General features: G+C 31.4%; 1 protein-coding gene across 1 annotated transcript; it reads right to left on the reverse strand.

The window, feature by feature from the left end:
* Positions 1-2,720: 2,720 nt before the first annotated feature.
* On the reverse strand, positions 2,721-5,116 carry LOC115977657 (zinc-finger homeodomain protein 4-like). The gene is made up of 2 exons (XM_031099668.1): positions 4,665-5,116; positions 2,721-3,926 (listed from the first exon to the last, which is right to left on the reverse strand). Exon 2 carries the CDS (start codon positions 3,922-3,924, stop codon positions 3,076-3,078), a length of 849 nt encoding a protein of 282 aa, XP_030955528.1. The 5' UTR covers positions 3,925-3,926; positions 4,665-5,116; the 3' UTR covers positions 2,721-3,075.
* Between the last annotated feature and the right edge of the window lie 12,191 nt (positions 5,117-17,307).

Consider the following 17,307-nt stretch of genomic DNA (forward strand, 5'->3'; position numbering starts at 1 on the left):
AATTCGAGGCACAACACGAGCATGTGAAGAAATGCAGAGAGATCTTACACAAGGTTCATAGAGTTAGGCAGGAATTTAATCTTTTATATTAAATGACACGTGATCTGAAACTAGCTTTGTGTTTTCATTTATATATTTTGTTCACTGCATGGGGGACTGTCAAGATTTTGACTAATCCATTTTCTACCATTTGCCCATGGTTCTCTTCTTCTTTTTCTTTTTTTAATTTTTAGTTATTACTTATTTCCCTTTTAATTGTTTTTGTCCTTGCTGGTGGGTGAAATACTTCGAATCTATTTATTACTATTTAATATTTATGCACACACACAACAACAACAAAATAGATTTTCTATTAATATTTTAAAACTTAAAATGAATCTTTTGTTAAATAAATAATCCAAAACACTTTATGCGCAAATGCTACCAAATGAATTAATGTATATATATATTTTTAAAATTATTCTTTTACTAAGTACATGAATGTAAAAAGATAAAGTAAACGAAACACTGAGAACATGTCAGTATAGTTGTATTTGGAGGCTGCGTCACAAGTGCATTATATTTTAATTGTTTATTATTGATATATGGTATTGTGATTTTTCATTTTTGCACGTGAACTCTCTTCACCTTTTTTTTTTAGAACTCTCTTCACCCTTCTATCCTTTACTTCCAAAACAAAACAAAAAAATTCCTACAAAAATAGGTGACGATCTTTTTTTTTTTTTAAGGGGATGAGAGGACGTGGGGTGTAATATATATATATTATTCTTGCATGATTAGCAACATGATTTGTGGATAAATACTATGGTTTGGGTCCTTATGGTTTTGACAATAATAATACTTTTAACATCATGGCCTATTATATCAAATAATATATTAATATCTAATTTCATAAATCATTGATTCAGTGACTGTAATGCCATGAACACAATGAGCTTGCAATATGCAAAACAATTAAGGAACACAGCTATAAGTTTGTTGGCTGGTAGAATTAATTGAATTAATTTGTTAATGGAGTTTGATTTGTTTGAATATAAATTTGGTATTAAAATAAGGATAAAGTTTAGTTACAAAATTAGTTGTAACCTTAGGCTACAAACTTACTTAATATCTTTTTATTGGATGTAAATTTTGACAAATCCACCATTGGATTACATCTTCTTCTTATATCTTCCATGCTTGCAAAATTTTAGGAAAATTAATGATCAATAGCTATGTCATCAATAAATTTTTTAAATTGCAAGTTTTTGTAATTTAAAATTATGCACAAAATATAAGCTTATAGATCATGTAGTAAATGATATCCGATTGACACAAAATTTAACATGTGTATTAAGGGCGTAAAGAACATGCAATTCAACGATTAGATTTTCAAAATATGTTGTAGTATTTATTTTATTGAGCGAATTTGTAGTCTTAAGCTACAACCAATTTTGTAGCTAAACTTTGTCCTTAAAATAAAAATTAGTTTTTTTTTGGGGTTAAAACAGTAACAAAAAGTTTGCTAGTCTCTTCTTGATAATTTGGGAGAATGATAGGGAGTTTGGGAGCGAGGAGCGAGGAGCGTGGAATACATACACAATGACACGTATCAAACTGATGCTAATTTACGCAAAAATGTAATAAATGATGAGTTTCCTCTCTTTCACCAAAATAAATATATAAAAAAACAAAAAACAAAAAAACAAAAAACAAAAACAAAAAAGTGACTTCCTCATTGCAGTAGACACATCATATATGACCATCCTCCCACAAGACAAGTACACAACCTACGAATAGAATCCAAAGTTCTAGGAGAGGACGAAATCCAAGGCATGGTTTGGTTGGGGGAAGCAGGAAGCTAAAGATAGAAAGGGGTTTTACTATATCTATATGTACCATTGAAATTTATCTGACACACTCTTATCTCAAATTTACTTTTAATTTTTTAATTTATGGTAACTTATTATTTTTTTGGCAAATAAGTTATGATTTGTGGTGCGATTAGGGTTGTTCACCCACCAATAACAACCACCACCACCACCACCACTACTGATGATCAAATCCGATTTAGTAACAACAGTTTCCAATATAGGTAGTCAATAACAAATATAACAAAACCAATGTTGAGGTGGTGATCAATAGATTTTGAAAACCGTTAACAAAAAATTGATTATTTCATGTTTTTCAAATCAATTTTCTCTTTTCACCCAAAAACCAGATCTATTACTCTAATACAAAATTCGAATAACCGACTCTTTACACTCGCTTTTCGACCCCTACAATGCCACAACAATTTGATATATAAGAAATTGTCTACATTGGCAGCAAAATTAGTATTTCTTTTATTAAAAAATTCCCTCTCCCAAAACTAATCATATTGATCGATTTAACACGATTTAATTCTCTCTTCATATCAAAACACAAAAATGATTCATGTGACTTTAACAAACTAAGTTTTATATTTTTTTTTCCTAATAACAACTAAGTTTTATGTTGATTATTGAATGATAAAACTTTAAGATTATCTAGTACTTAAACTTTTTTTTTTTTTCCTTTCAAAACTTCAGAATGCAAACATTGGCTACATGATTTGCTCTTGAACTTTTTTCTTTTGAAGAAATTTTAAAGGCAAGAAGGAGAATTACAAATTGCTTAACAATAGCATCACAACTTTCAAGCCTTTTCAATTTCGCACACAATATGATATTTAATACAAAAGCTAATATAAAACTTACAAGAAAAGAGAAAGAATATTAGTTAATTAATAAGAAGCTTTTCCTCAAATTAAATATTGATACATCGGAGTATCTCAGACAGAATATCTCAATCCAATCCAACATGGAATGGATTAAACAAGATCACCCACAACTCAAACTACCAAACCCAATGCACCTAAACTACATTACATAACCACTATTATTACAGATAGTAAGTAAGAGACCCCAAAGTAAACATAACCAAAGAGAATAAAATGTTAAAAAGAGATATGTAGTAGAGTAGAGAAAACTAACAAAACACATTAAGCTGACAAGTGGAGTTAAAGCACAAACTAATAAGAGAGAGTGATGGTCATGAGGATATCGTTAATTATGTTTAAGCAGTGGAGGGATTCTTCTTCGCTAGATTGAGCTTGTTGTTGTGCATCCAAACCTTGAGTACTCTTCTCTTGACTCCAATCTCTTGACAGAACTGTTGCACCACAGCTTCTTCTTGCTTCTGAATCTTCCACCCAACTTTCTCAGCAAAGTTTAGCATTTTCTCCTTCTGTTCCTGAGTGAATTTTGTCCTAAACCTTTTCTTCACAAGCTGTGGAGGCCTAGCCACTACAACTCCACCATTAGCACCACCATCTTCTTGCTCATCAGACTCAGAAGGAAGAGACCCCATGTTGTAAGACATTATCATTTGGTGTGGTGGGGGTGCTCTTGAAGATATAAAAGTACCTGTAGCTGTAGGGTAGCCTAAGGCCTCAGGTGCCAATAAATTCTTGTGATGACCAAAGATGAACTTCCTTCTGTTGAGATGTGGGCTATGGTGACAATCACATGAAGAGGGCTCACCTTCAACTTCTTTTCTGTGAAAGTTTCTGTGACAATTGCAAGCTGAGCAGGTGAGTGCTTCTATAGTACCCTCTTCACCACTGGGCATGAATTCACCACACCCATCAGTGGCATTTCCTCCCATGGAAGCTGCATGGTTCTTGAGGCATTCTTTGTACCTAACCACTTTCTTGTTGTAGGGTACATGGTCCTCTAGGCTTGTGGGTAATGGGGGGCCATTGGAGGGGATTTGGGGAGTTGAAGATGGAATGATGTGGTTGTGCGGTACCGGGTCATGATGGATCATATGCCCATGCCCATGCCCATGACCATGATGACCATGTCCAGCATATGTGCTGTTTATTGGGATTGGGATCTCTCCCTCTTGACTTGAAAGATCCATTCCTTGTTTTGTTTATTTTGTGGTGACCACAAGAGAATGAACAAGACAAGATATATGATTAGAAGGTCTATAAATAATTAATAATAATACAAAAAGTGGTTTCTTTGCTTTCTTAACCTCCTAGGCTATTAGGAGTTTTCTTTCTTCACAACGTCCACTCTTTTAAATTACAAGCAAACAGAAACTAGAACCTGTGTGTGTATCTTAGAAACCCTCTATCCTAACCAAAGAAATAAAAAAATAAAAACAAAGGATTTGTTGTCCCAGGTAATTTAATTTCAGTTGCTTTGAAAGAGAGGGAGAAAGAAAGAGGGTGTTTTTATGGGGTTTGCTTGCTATAACGAGAGCTAGTTAGATATCACAAGGACAATACTTTTGATCAAAAGAACAAAGCAACAAAAGGGTCTTCAACTACCTAGACTTTGAGTATTTTTCTCTGAAGAGGTCAACTTAGAAGTGAAAAAAGAAAAGAAAAAAACAAACAAATTCAGTAACACTGTAGCCCAGAGCTGGCCATAAGAAGAGACCAATTTAAGCAAATGAATCACTTTGTTACCTTGCACATTCCTATCTATATTACTCGGAAGTGAGAGAAGGAAAGAGGGCCAAACTCTAAACACTTAAAACATTCTTTGAGAAAGAAAATGATAGATGAGAGGAGATGACTGTATTAAGCTTTGTTCTTTCTTTCCACTAGTAATTAAAATGGAAAGAAAGGAAGGAAGAAGAAAATGGCATACCTATATCAATATCTCTCTTTGATCCAAATCTTGAAGTTTAAGCACCTTCCATAGTGAAAGTCAAGGTTTTCCAAGAGAGAAGAGACGTTTTTGGCTTAGAAGGTGAACTTAAAAGATGAGGAGGATTTGGAAAAGAGATGAGAGAGAAGGGTTTGAGGTTTTTTGGAGGTGGGTTTTGCTAGTGAAGCACTAAACAAAGGCTTATAGAGGTAGTGAATGAGGAGGCAAAAGGGGAGAGAGAGAAAAGAAAAGCAGATTTTTTTACAGACAAAGAGGAAAACACAGTGAGTTTAGAGAGGAAGATAAAATAAAAGGTGGGGTGCTTGCTTTGCTTGCACTATCAGGCATCAAGTTTACGCCATATGGAGAGCAGTGTGTCAGAGAGAGTGCAGAGGACAAAGGAAAGGAAGAAAAAGAGAGAGAAAGACAGACAGACTCTTAAAAGAATTATGGAAAAGAAATGTTCTTCAAAAGAAATTTAGTAAAATCTCCTTTCTATATATAAGTTGGACTTGAAGCCTTAAATAAATAATATTACCAAAAACTTGGGTGGACATATTTGCCCATAATTAGATGACTCTCATACCCTTATATCTTTGGAAGCGCATGGAAGAGGCTAATAATTTGTTATGTTGCTTGAGACAATATGCTACATATTAAGATTTCTTTCTTTTTTTAAGGAAAATGCTAAAAGTCACAAATTTCTTTAATTTTTTTTTTTTTTTGACAAATTGCTGATGAGGAAAATTGTTATTGGAAAGTAAAAAAAAATGATATTAGTAATAAGTTTAGATGAAAACCTGTAAGAATTTATCATATCAATAGTTAATAAAAATGTTTTAAAAAAAGTTTATGTCTTTAGCATTATTCATTTTTTTAAATGGTATCTTTCATTGTAAAAGTGGCTACTTTAAAAATATTGAATAGTAAAAACAACTATACCACTCAAGTAGGGAAATCTATTTCACAGTTAAAATTCTATTTAATATAGAGAAAAATGTAAAAGAAGATCAAAAATAATAATAGTAAAAATAATATTTAGAAAAAAAAAAGACATGACAATTAGAGAGGTAACAAAGAACATGCATGACTTAGATAGAATAGACGGGACAAAAATAATTCATGTAGCCAATCTTGTTAAATCCATCGAGGATCTATAGCCATCCCAAATTTAAGATTGAGACTTTATTCTTCTTTGTTGTTTTATATTTGACAAAGTGAAGTATATATGTGTTTTATTAATTGAAATTTTAAATAATATGACCCAAAAATAGACATTTATTTTGAATTATAAAATAAAATAATTTAAAATGAAGATGGTTTTTATTCCCGTCGTTGAGTGGGTGAGCTACATGCAAAATATGGCTAAACACTTTGTCTCCTTTAGTTGGAATTGAAAGGGTGTCATGCCATTCATGTGAAATGATTAATTTTGCAATAAAATAGGGAAAACTTAAGCACACAGAAGTAATTTTGACGTACATTTAAGGGGCAAGAGTGATAATTAGGTCTTTGGCAGAGAATAGAAAGCTTTATTAGTGGATTCTTTCTTCAAGAGACAGAGATACTAATGAAGGAAAAACAAATCAATTGTTTTTTAACAAGAGGCCCTCCATTATTTTTTATATAAAAAAACATACCCTTTACTTTTGTACATTTCCTTTCCTTGTGGTGTTGTATTGTATCATCAGAAAGGATTACTCAATGTGACAATGATGTCCCCTTGGAATAACTAAGGACAATGCTATTCCAATTCATTCAGACTCATCACATGAAAGGTTGGAAAGAGAGAGAGAGAGACAGAGAGTAATAGTTGAGACCAGAGAATAGTTCAACTTTCTAATCCAAAGTGAGACAGTGTAACATAATGAGGATTTAGTAAGATAAATACTTATTATAGGTTTGACATTTAATATAACTACTTCATCAAGCAAAGGTTTACCATTTGTATATGAATTGGCTTAAAACTAGAATTAAACCAAGAACTCAACTTATCCATGATGCTATTGGTGTTGTATACTAATATGCTATATGATTTCACTTGCTATATATCTTTGGATTTCTTTTTCAAGCTAAAGCTTATAGCCCAGATACAGAATTCCTAGATAATTTCAGGCTTTCAGTAAGTCTTTGAAACTATGATATACAAGCATATAGATTTAGTCATATAGTAATATGATTTGGGTCTATAAGGATGCGACAAACAACACAAAGCCTAGAAATATGGTCATTATTCTTACCCTTTTTGTTTAGAAACCAAACGTGTATCATTATATCATAATTAATTTTGAGTGTTAATCAGTGCATATAAACCTATTTAGATTTCAACAAGCTCCTTGATTATTTAACTTTTGAGGTTACTATAGAATTATTTTATCTATTTGTTTTCTATTGGACAAATTGAGGAGATAAAAGTAGATTACTTTTTTTTTCCGGCAAAAATGAAGAGAATACAACTGCATGAAAAACTTTGAAGCTGTTTTAAAATTTTACATGTAATTGGTTGTTTTGCTGAATTTCCCTTTTGACATTCTACATTGAGGGGGAAAAAATTAGTCCCCTTTATTAAATTATCCAAATCACTTTATTCTTTATTATCTTTGCCTTTATTCCACATCCCCACATTTAAACACTTTATCCATCTTTTTTTTTGTTTTTATCTATTTTGTCTCTTCTTCTAGTAATTCTCTAGGACTGCTACTTTTCCTTTGTTGCTTTTCTTTCTCCTTTTGAGTTTCACATAACTATTTTCTTTTTAGTTTTCTTTTATTATTATTATTATTATGGCTTGAAATCAGAAACATTTTTGCTCTTTTTATAGATTTTAATTTAATCATTTACGTACTCTATAGGGTAGATAATTCTAAGTGCCATAAAACAAACAAATTAGTTGCATTGTTTTTTCTCCATAATTTTTCAAATGGATTATCCCATAATAAATTCATGGATACTAAAATTTACCCTTTTAGAAGGTAATGATATATACTTTTTTTACTCTGAAATTGAGAGAGAGAGAGAGAGATAATTATGGTACTGTGAATGAAGGGGCCACAAGAGTAAATGGTGTTGATGACACATGACACACCCTTGATCACAATTTTCAAGATGTTTCAAAGCTCGAAATTTTTTTCTTCCTTTGGGTACGTAAAAGACATACAGATCCATCCATCCCAATCACTACCAAACCAATTTCTCCTTAATGCTTTGAATTTTGAAGCCTAACAGACTTCAGAAACGGAAGGACCCAAAAAAAAAAACCTTTAAACTCCCGTTAAAAAATTGACATGATTGTATATTATGAAAATATAATCGTTAAATTGTATATATATTTTTTTAACATATATGTTAAATTTCATTCAAATTTCGATTTATAGACACATTTTTATCCATAATTTAATATTACAAAAAAATTAAATTTAAATATTTGATTTATGATATGGTGATTGATTTTTAATCCTCTCGAGATTTAATAAATATAAAGGATATAATAAGAAAATGTAATCTAGTAGTGAATTTGTTAAAATTTGTATCCAATAAAAAAATATAAATGAAGTTTGAAGGAATGCACTCCAAACTAATTTGGAGATAAACTTTGTCCTTATTTTAAAACGGCATAATATAAGATTTGGGAGAGAATGAGAATTTACAAATTTTGTGAATTAGATTGACTGCGAGTGTTGTGCAGGCATATCCTAAGCCTCACATTGGATATTTACTAGGTAGATTTTGAGTTTATAAGTGATTTTAAAGATTCCAATTGCAACTTAACTAATCCTTTTTTAGTGTAAGCATAGATATGGATAACGCTTTCCTTAAGTCGTTACAAATTCTTTTAAATCAAACTGGGTAACGCAACACGGTTTGGAGGTATTGCAACAAAACATGGGCCCTAATGAATGTGGCTTTTGGGTTTATAAGTTATTACGAGGAACTCCAATTGCAACTTATTGACTAATCCTTTTGGGATATAAGTGTAAATATGGTTAGTACTTTTCTCGAGTTGTTACTGTGTGATAGTGGCGGTGGGTGATGGCGATGCAACAAAGAAGGCTACAATGGTGGAGATGGCAATGGTGATAGTAGTGGTAGTGATGGTTGTAGTGTTGGTGTTGTTGCTGGTAGCATAAAGGATGAAAGGAATGAAGGGAGTGAGACTACATGGGAATGGAGAAACATGTTCAACCTTTTTTAGGTAATTTCCCATTGAGTTCGAAAAATGTTTTCCAATTGAACAAGATTTTTTGTCACACAAAATACCAAAAAATAAGGGAAACATATGTTTTCCTCTAAAACAATTGAAACATTAGTAAAACTAGAACCAACCTAGAGTTGGATTTATAAGAGCATTAGGAATGGACTAGCTACCTAAAATTTTGCCTCCCCCCCACCCCCAAAAAAAAAAAAAAAAAAAAAAAAGAGACTAGTTATAAGTTATGAAAAACAACTTCAAGCAATAATGTATAGTCGAAATTTACTAGCACTATGCTTGGTAAAATGAAAAAAAAAAAAAAAAAAATCAACATTTCTCTCTCCATCTTAAAAATAGAACTCAATTGGTTGACACCGAATTTAGTATTTCCAACAAAAACATCTAAAATTCAATTCTTACATTCTCAAGTATTGAGTTATTAAAAATTAAAAGGGAGGATTGACATAACATTAACACCATTTTATATGGATCTATAATTGTTATCGCACATTAATCAAACTAGTAAATTTTCTCCTTAGGATTTATTTCGTACTCTTTTTATAATTAGAAAAAGGGGGGGGGGGGGTGGCTAGTGACTTACACGCACACAAACAACAAAAGATTGGCTGAAACCGATTAATCACGTCATAAATCAATGTGTAACAAAAATTAAAAAAGCACCATTGGAGCACAAACTAAATGCACAGCGAAACATATGGAAAAGAATATGTGTTGTGAATCTAAGAGAAAATGGAAGAAGATACTTCAACTTCTTCGAAGTAAAAATCACGGGCGTTTGTGCATTCCTTATTTAAGTGAAACAAAAAATTCCAACTACATATATGAGACAGAAAAGTCACCTCATTCATCATTGTCCTTACTTACTTTTTTATTAATTATTAATATATATATTTATATTTTGGCTTCCCAACTTATTAAGGCTATAAAACCTTGCCCTTCTGCCCATATTTTCGTACAACAGCCACCACAATTAAACGTTGCATCCAAAGATCTAATAATAATATGAGTGAGTATACATCACTCTCTGAAATTTTCATACCCTTTGATCGGTAACACAGGTTTTTACCGTAAGGGCTGAGCCTGAAGCTCATTATTGGAAAGGGATCAATAAGTATATAATTGAATGAAAATACAAACCATCCCTGAAAATAAACTCTGCCAGGGGAGGACCACATTTTATTTCATGCTTCTCACCTTTAAAAAAAAATTTAGTGTCAACAAAGAAGAGTTCACAAAAAGTTTCTCCTTCCCAAGGAAAAGAAAAGAGCATACGGTCTGGCCAAAAAGAAAGGAAAAAAACAATAATAATAATTGGAGATAAATAATTTCACATTTATTTTCATAATTTATTTGAGTGGTAAATTGTGATTGATCAATAACTTTCCTATTAATTTATTATTAACTCTATTTTTATTATACATCAATTGTACGTAATATGCTGTTTCAAAAATGGTAAAAAAATTTGTGTTACTAAACTTATTAAAAATATATATATACGAGCATTTTGATAAAGTGGATCATGAGGAAACAATTACTAAAAGGCTATTCGCCATAAGTTATTTGCAATTTTATATATATGTCATTATTGGGCTATTCGATCTCCATAAGTTTTTCTTTTTTGGAAAGCAATTGGAATAACACATACAGGAGAACATATGATTTAAGTTTCTTTTCCTCTCTCTCTCACTCTCTTTAGCAACCAAACAAAGAGATAAAGAGATATCATAAAGATGATATTCATGATTCTAATATTTTTGTCAATACTAAACCTTTTGCCCTACTAAAAGCAAATTATATATATTCTTGGTCAACTACATTTTATCCTCAAAATAATCAACAATCTGTCCACACACGTTTTACTTTTGAAGATACCCAACTTTCTCTAATAATCACCAACCTCTTTCTTAGTTGCCTTCTCTTAGGAAACCATAACTTCCTTTAATATGCCAATCATTTTCTATTTGCAAATTAAATCACGTAGTTCAATCAAACTTTTTGCTCACCCTTTTGGTTTTCCATTAGACTTCACTTGCTCCTCCTCAACACTACAACTACTATAATTATTATTTTTTCCATTTAGATTTTAGAGTAAATATATGCATGAGATTATAATAAGAGTTCTAGCTTTTTCATTACTTTGTCTTTCTGCCCTTTTATATATATCTATATATATATATATATATATATATAATAGCACTTACTCTTCCAAAAATAGCTTTGGCTTTTGATTGAGAGGTACTCAATTTCATATGCTCTATACACAGAAAATCACATGAAACAACAATTACTAGCAAAGGTGACCACCACCAAATACCATTGGTATCATTCTTGCGAACTTCATACTCATGTTGCTACTTCTCTCTCTCTCACTCATTTTTTGTAAGGCATAGGATGATTTCATTTCCTCTAAAAGAATACCACGTCTTCAATGTTTTTGCTTCCTTCAGCTTCAAATGTTCACATTATGGCTATTTCTTTTCTTACAATGTTAGGATCTGAAACTGGCAGACTATCATGTTGGCTCATTTCACACTCATCATGCATGTTTAGATGATTTACTTATTTCCTTCCTTACTTCCAAAAAAAACATATATCCATATACTATATATAAACTTAAATCTCTATGTGTGTTTTTAGTTGTTCCACAAATTATATGTAATGCACATAAACAAAATTTACAACAAATGCTTAAAAGTGCATGTAGTCATGTATATATCCTTAACATTTTGGCCAGTGAAAAAAAAAAAAAGAAGAAGAAGAACATAATAATAAATAAAAAAATTTAAGTTACACAATATATTCTCAAATTTATTTCTGATTTAAAAGTTTGTAGTCGAATTTCAAGGTTTCAGTATGGCTGTCTTGGGTATAATGAATGGTGATTTGGACATGAGCAATGAGGGAGGCAATGCTTTCTGTGTTTGGGCCCTCATCATCATCTCCTTTAAAATTTGAAAAATGCAAAGGCAAAGCAAGCAAATGGGTAGCCGTTGGGAACATTCCACCACTTTTAAAATTTTGTCTGGACTTAAAGACCATAAGGTTATACCTACCCGACATTCTCCTAGGGCATGGCATAAGATTCAAAGTAGTAAGCAAAGGAAACTGAGAGAGAGAGAGAGTACCTTTCCTTTTACACAATCCGTTAGTGTCAATCCATCCCCTTCCTTCCTTCCCTTTCCCTCTCCCTCTCCCTCCCTCCCTACCCCACCACCACCTTCTAATGTACGATTGAGAATTTCTTAAGACATTTTGAAAAAGTAGAAAAAAGCAATTTGCTTTGAATTCCCTGACATTTATCACTCCTACCTACTTTATCATCATCTATGAATATTCTTTACTTGAAGTTATGTAGCTAGTATCAAATCATTTTTATTCAAATTCTATCTCTCTTTGATTCAAGCCTCGTTTCTCAATTTGTACGTTGGCAATTTTCTAGTATTTTTAACTGAAATATTTATAATTTAAATCTTTCATCTTCTTCCGCAGTGACACAAGTATTGAATTATCAAAATAAAAATTAAAAAAAAAAAAAAAAAATCTCTCTTCGATTCAAATGAAACAAGATTCCCATGATGTTAGTTTTTGGATCAATGAGGTGAAATTAAACTGTTTATTCAGTTTAATTAGTTTATGTACAAACTTCTTTTCTTTTCTTTTCTTTTTTAATTGCTTTACTATGTGAAATAGATGTGTATATAAGTGCATCTTGTTAATAAAACCACTAGATTTTAGCAGGACCACTTCATGAAAATTCATCTTGACTTGATTGCTTCTAGATTAAATCATGTATATTGATAGCACATAATAAATATTTATGAGATTTTGAAGGAAAAAGTTTCCGTGATGTTGATATGTAGTAGCAGATGATAAATACCGAAGATTTTGTATGGGGACACTAAACATAGGTCAATGACCATATGCCATTTGCTAGGTAACACTCACATTAATTTCGTACAATTACTGTTTCCCTTAGACTTATTGGTAGTTTGTTACACTATATATAAGAGATCGATCTGTCACATTTGATGAGTTTTCATACTTAATTTTCCTACTAATATCATATGATATATAAGACACGATAATGTGATTTTTATTTTTATTGTATATTCAGAATAAAAGGATGATTGCATTATCATGTGTATATATGAATTGACAAGCAAAGATCACGCATGAGAGAGAGAGAGAGAGAGAGAGACAGAATGGTTTGTGTTTGGGACATTCAGCTTGTTGATACAATAGGGGACCATACAGCTCACAACCCAATACTCGAATGATCTCATTCTCTATGTATATCCAATAAAAGGGGAAAAAATGACAACTGTGATGGTATCTATGAGGTCATTTATATATAAAGATTGAATTGTAGTAGAGAAGAGAATATTACTTTGCTTCTCTTCTTTTTCTAAAACTTCCTTTATCAGACTCAAATGTCTCAACTATCATCACTGTCTTCCCTCCCATATGTCCATTGTTATTAAGGGAATCACAATTTCTTTTTCTTTTTTTCTTTTTGGTAGATAATCCTGCATAATTGACATTCTCTTTGTTGTTTATTACTTGTGTGCTTCTTCAAGCACATAGTCTGTGACAAATAACACCTTCATATAGATAGAGAAAAATAATTTTGTTGCAAGATGTATTTTTTATATAAAATTGTATTTATATATGCAAGAATGAATTTATAAATGCAAACCAGCAATGAATTATTTACAAGATGTATTTTTCTTTTAAAAAAATATCTATATTATTGCTTATAATCAAGTATTTAGTATTTCTTAAAATGTGCCCTTTGTACACCCTTTAACAAGACTAAAGAAATTATACATATGACATGACAAACAACTATATATGATTTTGCACCTTCATTTTTATATATATATTATTTTTTTGAGTGAATAAGCTTGCACGTTATGTAATGGTGTTTTTTGAGTGTAGTATTGATGAGTTTTTGTTTGCTGGTAAGTGGTTACCTAACTTAGCAATGAAAATATATATATGCAGAGAGTATGATATCATGATTATGATTATAGAGAGAGGCAAGAAGAAGAGAGAAAAAGAGTGGTATAAATTGAGGAGAGTGAATATGCGTGATCCAAGACAAGAGTAGTGTAGTACTACATAAAGACCACTCAGACCGCATGCTTAAGCTTGCCCCGCATGACTTCTCTAAAAGCTTTGTCTCCCTCTCCCTCTCTCTCTCTCTCTCTCTCTCTCTCTCTCTGCAATATATTCACAATTTGCATTCTCATCTTTTGCTTCTTTCTTGGTGGGTCCGGGCCCCCATGTTTAATGTCATTCCAAAACTTTCTTTTCTTTCGACGGCTCTCCGCATCACTCACTCACTCACTCACTAGTCACTACCCTATATTAATTTCTTGCTATTTAATGAATGCCATTCTTTGTTTCTAGCTATCTTATTTCCCCCCCTTTTTTTGTGTTTTCAAATTAATTCATGGTTCCAAATTACATGTATATATTTCTTTTGTGTAATCTTTTCCATTTCTTGCACTATATGATTTACATTTATTATCGTTTCATACTTTTTTTAAAATAAAAAATATATATACAATGAGGTCATTAGAAAAGTTCAATACTAAGTTCATGGAGAACCATGTTCATGCAAATGATCGGTGGGAATATTTTTCAGGGCAAAACTTCCATCCAGTACTTCAATATAGATATGATATAAGACCGACACGATACTATTATCAAAAACTTATTATGTTTGAATGTGTTGCATGCAACCCAAGCAAGTGTTGTTGAAACTTTGTAAAGCAGTGGGATTGGCCAATGAAATTTCATGCAAAGGTAGGATTGTTAAAAGAAGAATTAAAACTTTTGTTAAGTTTTCCACGTGACCCCGTTCAATTAATAATGGTGTGTTGTTATGTTGGCTTTTATTTAATTTAATTTAATTAATATATATATATTATTACAATCTCCATCGGGAATATATATATTTTTTTTTTCCGTCACTCTGACCATTTATTATGTTTAACCTATATATGATTTAGCCTTTTTGTTGTGGTCATTTTTACAAGTAACATTTTTATTTAATTATTTTCATTCAATTCAATTCAACAGGTATGTATTGCACGTGATCCTATAGTACATAATTAAATAAAAAAATAGGTGTTCACAAGGCAAGCAAGAAACAATAAATAGAAACAAGCATGAGCTTTTACATGATAAATATTATTAAGTAGGGCCAAAAGGGCAGAGAAGAAGGTCCCTGCATATTATTATTATTATATATGTTGTCTTCAAGCTGCTGTTGAATTTTGAATAAGACGAATGACATCAGCATTATTCACATATATATATATATATATATGTGTGTGTGTGTGTGTGGATTTCATTTGAGATCTATTGCAGTTGCAGGGGAGAGGGGTACTTACTATTTCCTCCCTACGACTTCGACTGAGAGAGAGAGAGAGAGGTGAGCAGATGCATGTGAATGTGAATGTGAATGTGAATGTGATTGTGAAGCGTGACCTCTCTCCCTCTCTCTGTAAATTCAATAAGGGGAAAGTACATTTGACGACCCAGAAAGAAAAGCTGTTTATATAGCCAATCATAAAGCGCGTGCACTACCTTGTGGCCTAGGTCTAATTCCCAATATGACAACAACTAATGTTACATATATATGTTATATATGTCTCATATACAACAAAAAAAAAAAAAATTATGTCACTGTTCTAACGGTCAACCACTCGACAAAAAAGATCTATTTGGAATTCTCTTATTTTATTGAAATTGAAAATTTTTTGTTGAAAGTACTATAGATAAAAATAAAAGTTAGTTAAAATAATACCATGAAATTCATAAATAGTACCAAAAAGTGTAGTGAGATCCATGAATAGTATCAAAAATAAGCTAAATAGTAAATATTGTGAAAAATGTGAAAAATTATGCAATAATCACAAAAGATTAAAACAAAATATTGTGAAAAATGTTATATTCCTAAATTTATCGATATTAAAATTATGGGTTTTACCTTTGCAGTATACCAAGGATAACGGCTTTAAATTTTCACAAATACTAATGTGGTAAATTATGATTGGGGTAACATTCTTTTTACTTAATTCCATCTCTAACATTATTTTAATATAACAATACCAACCTTAACATGACATTACAAAAATGTGGAAGGAAAAAATTTGCAAAAATTATTATGTGCCTAGATCTAGGTCCCGTGCATGAGAAAGGGTTAAAAGTTAAAATGTTGTTCTTTTTATCTGATCAAACAACTAAGACAAAAGTTTAATTATTCAACTCTAATAAGTTAAATTTGTTAAGTTTGAGAAAATCTATGAACAAGACAAAATGTTTAACATTCCTATTTTCAATTATGATAGTTCTCGATATAATAGGCGGACTTCTTTATTGATATGAAAATCATATGATTTGATATTTTGTTGCGAAGAATAATTCTTTTTAACTATTCATCTCAACCATCTATATAAGTATTACAACCCCTCCAATAATCTCTGGATCCATCACATTTAATGCCCTAAATGCAACTACTATTGGATTTATCATTTATAGATGGTGTAGATATACATGCGACACAACTCAAGTAATAGATGTGGCGTGTAAGAAAAGGCTATAAGAAATGAAGTGAATGACAATAATAAAAGAAAGGAAGTTGCATGTTTATGGATATGGTTGTGGATAAATAGCTTTTGTGTACTGTTTAGCCACATGAGCAGAGCAGTGATGGGAGTTTTTAGCAAAGGAAACTGACCTATCTGAATCTGATCCCTATTCAGTATTCACAGATTACACTGTTCTCTTTTGTAGTACAACACTATTACTATACAACAAGAACACCAGCACCTGATGACTTTGCATGGATTTGTCTCTGTTAGGGGGCATTAAGATTGGAAAGTTATCCAGACTCTGTGAATTCAACTTTCAGACTCTGCAATCTGCATATATATACAATTCCAATGTGTGGAAGGGATCAGAAGTCATCAAAATCACCACCATTAAATCACAACGTACCTACAGTAGTTGAAACACAATTCCTTTATTTATTTTGGGTAATAAGTGTGAACCATTTTTTTTTTTCTGGGAAGGTGTGAGGCCTGTGAGCCAAGATTTTTTCCCCCTTAATTGGGGGGAGCCCAACAAGTACCTTAACATTTTCTTCTTCTTTTTATCGATTTCCCCCCTTTCCTTTTCATGGTCAAATGTTAGGATTGAACTTGAACCTGCTTGACCATGAACAAGACGTCCATTTCAAGATAATTATTAACTTAAACATGGTTTTTATTTTTTATTTTTTTTAGAGGTAAGTGACTTCCAATTCATATGGTTTTGTTACGTAGTGTAAAATAGAATATACAGTTTTTTAAAAATATCATACTAGTTGTATTTTTACTAAAAAATATATAAAAACTAATTAACTAAATAAACTAATGAAAA

Source organism: Quercus lobata, chromosome 2 (genome assembly GCF_001633185.2).
Source record: "Quercus lobata isolate SW786 chromosome 2, ValleyOak3.0 Primary Assembly, whole genome shotgun sequence".
In the NCBI taxonomy this organism is placed as follows: domain Eukaryota; kingdom Viridiplantae; phylum Streptophyta; class Magnoliopsida; order Fagales; family Fagaceae; genus Quercus; species Quercus lobata.

Excerpts from the sequence above, each read along its gene's own strand:
- LOC115977657 (XM_031099668.1), bottom strand. The coding sequence starts at position 3,924 with ATGGATCTTTCAAGTCAAGAGGGAGAGATCCCAATCCCAATAAACAGC.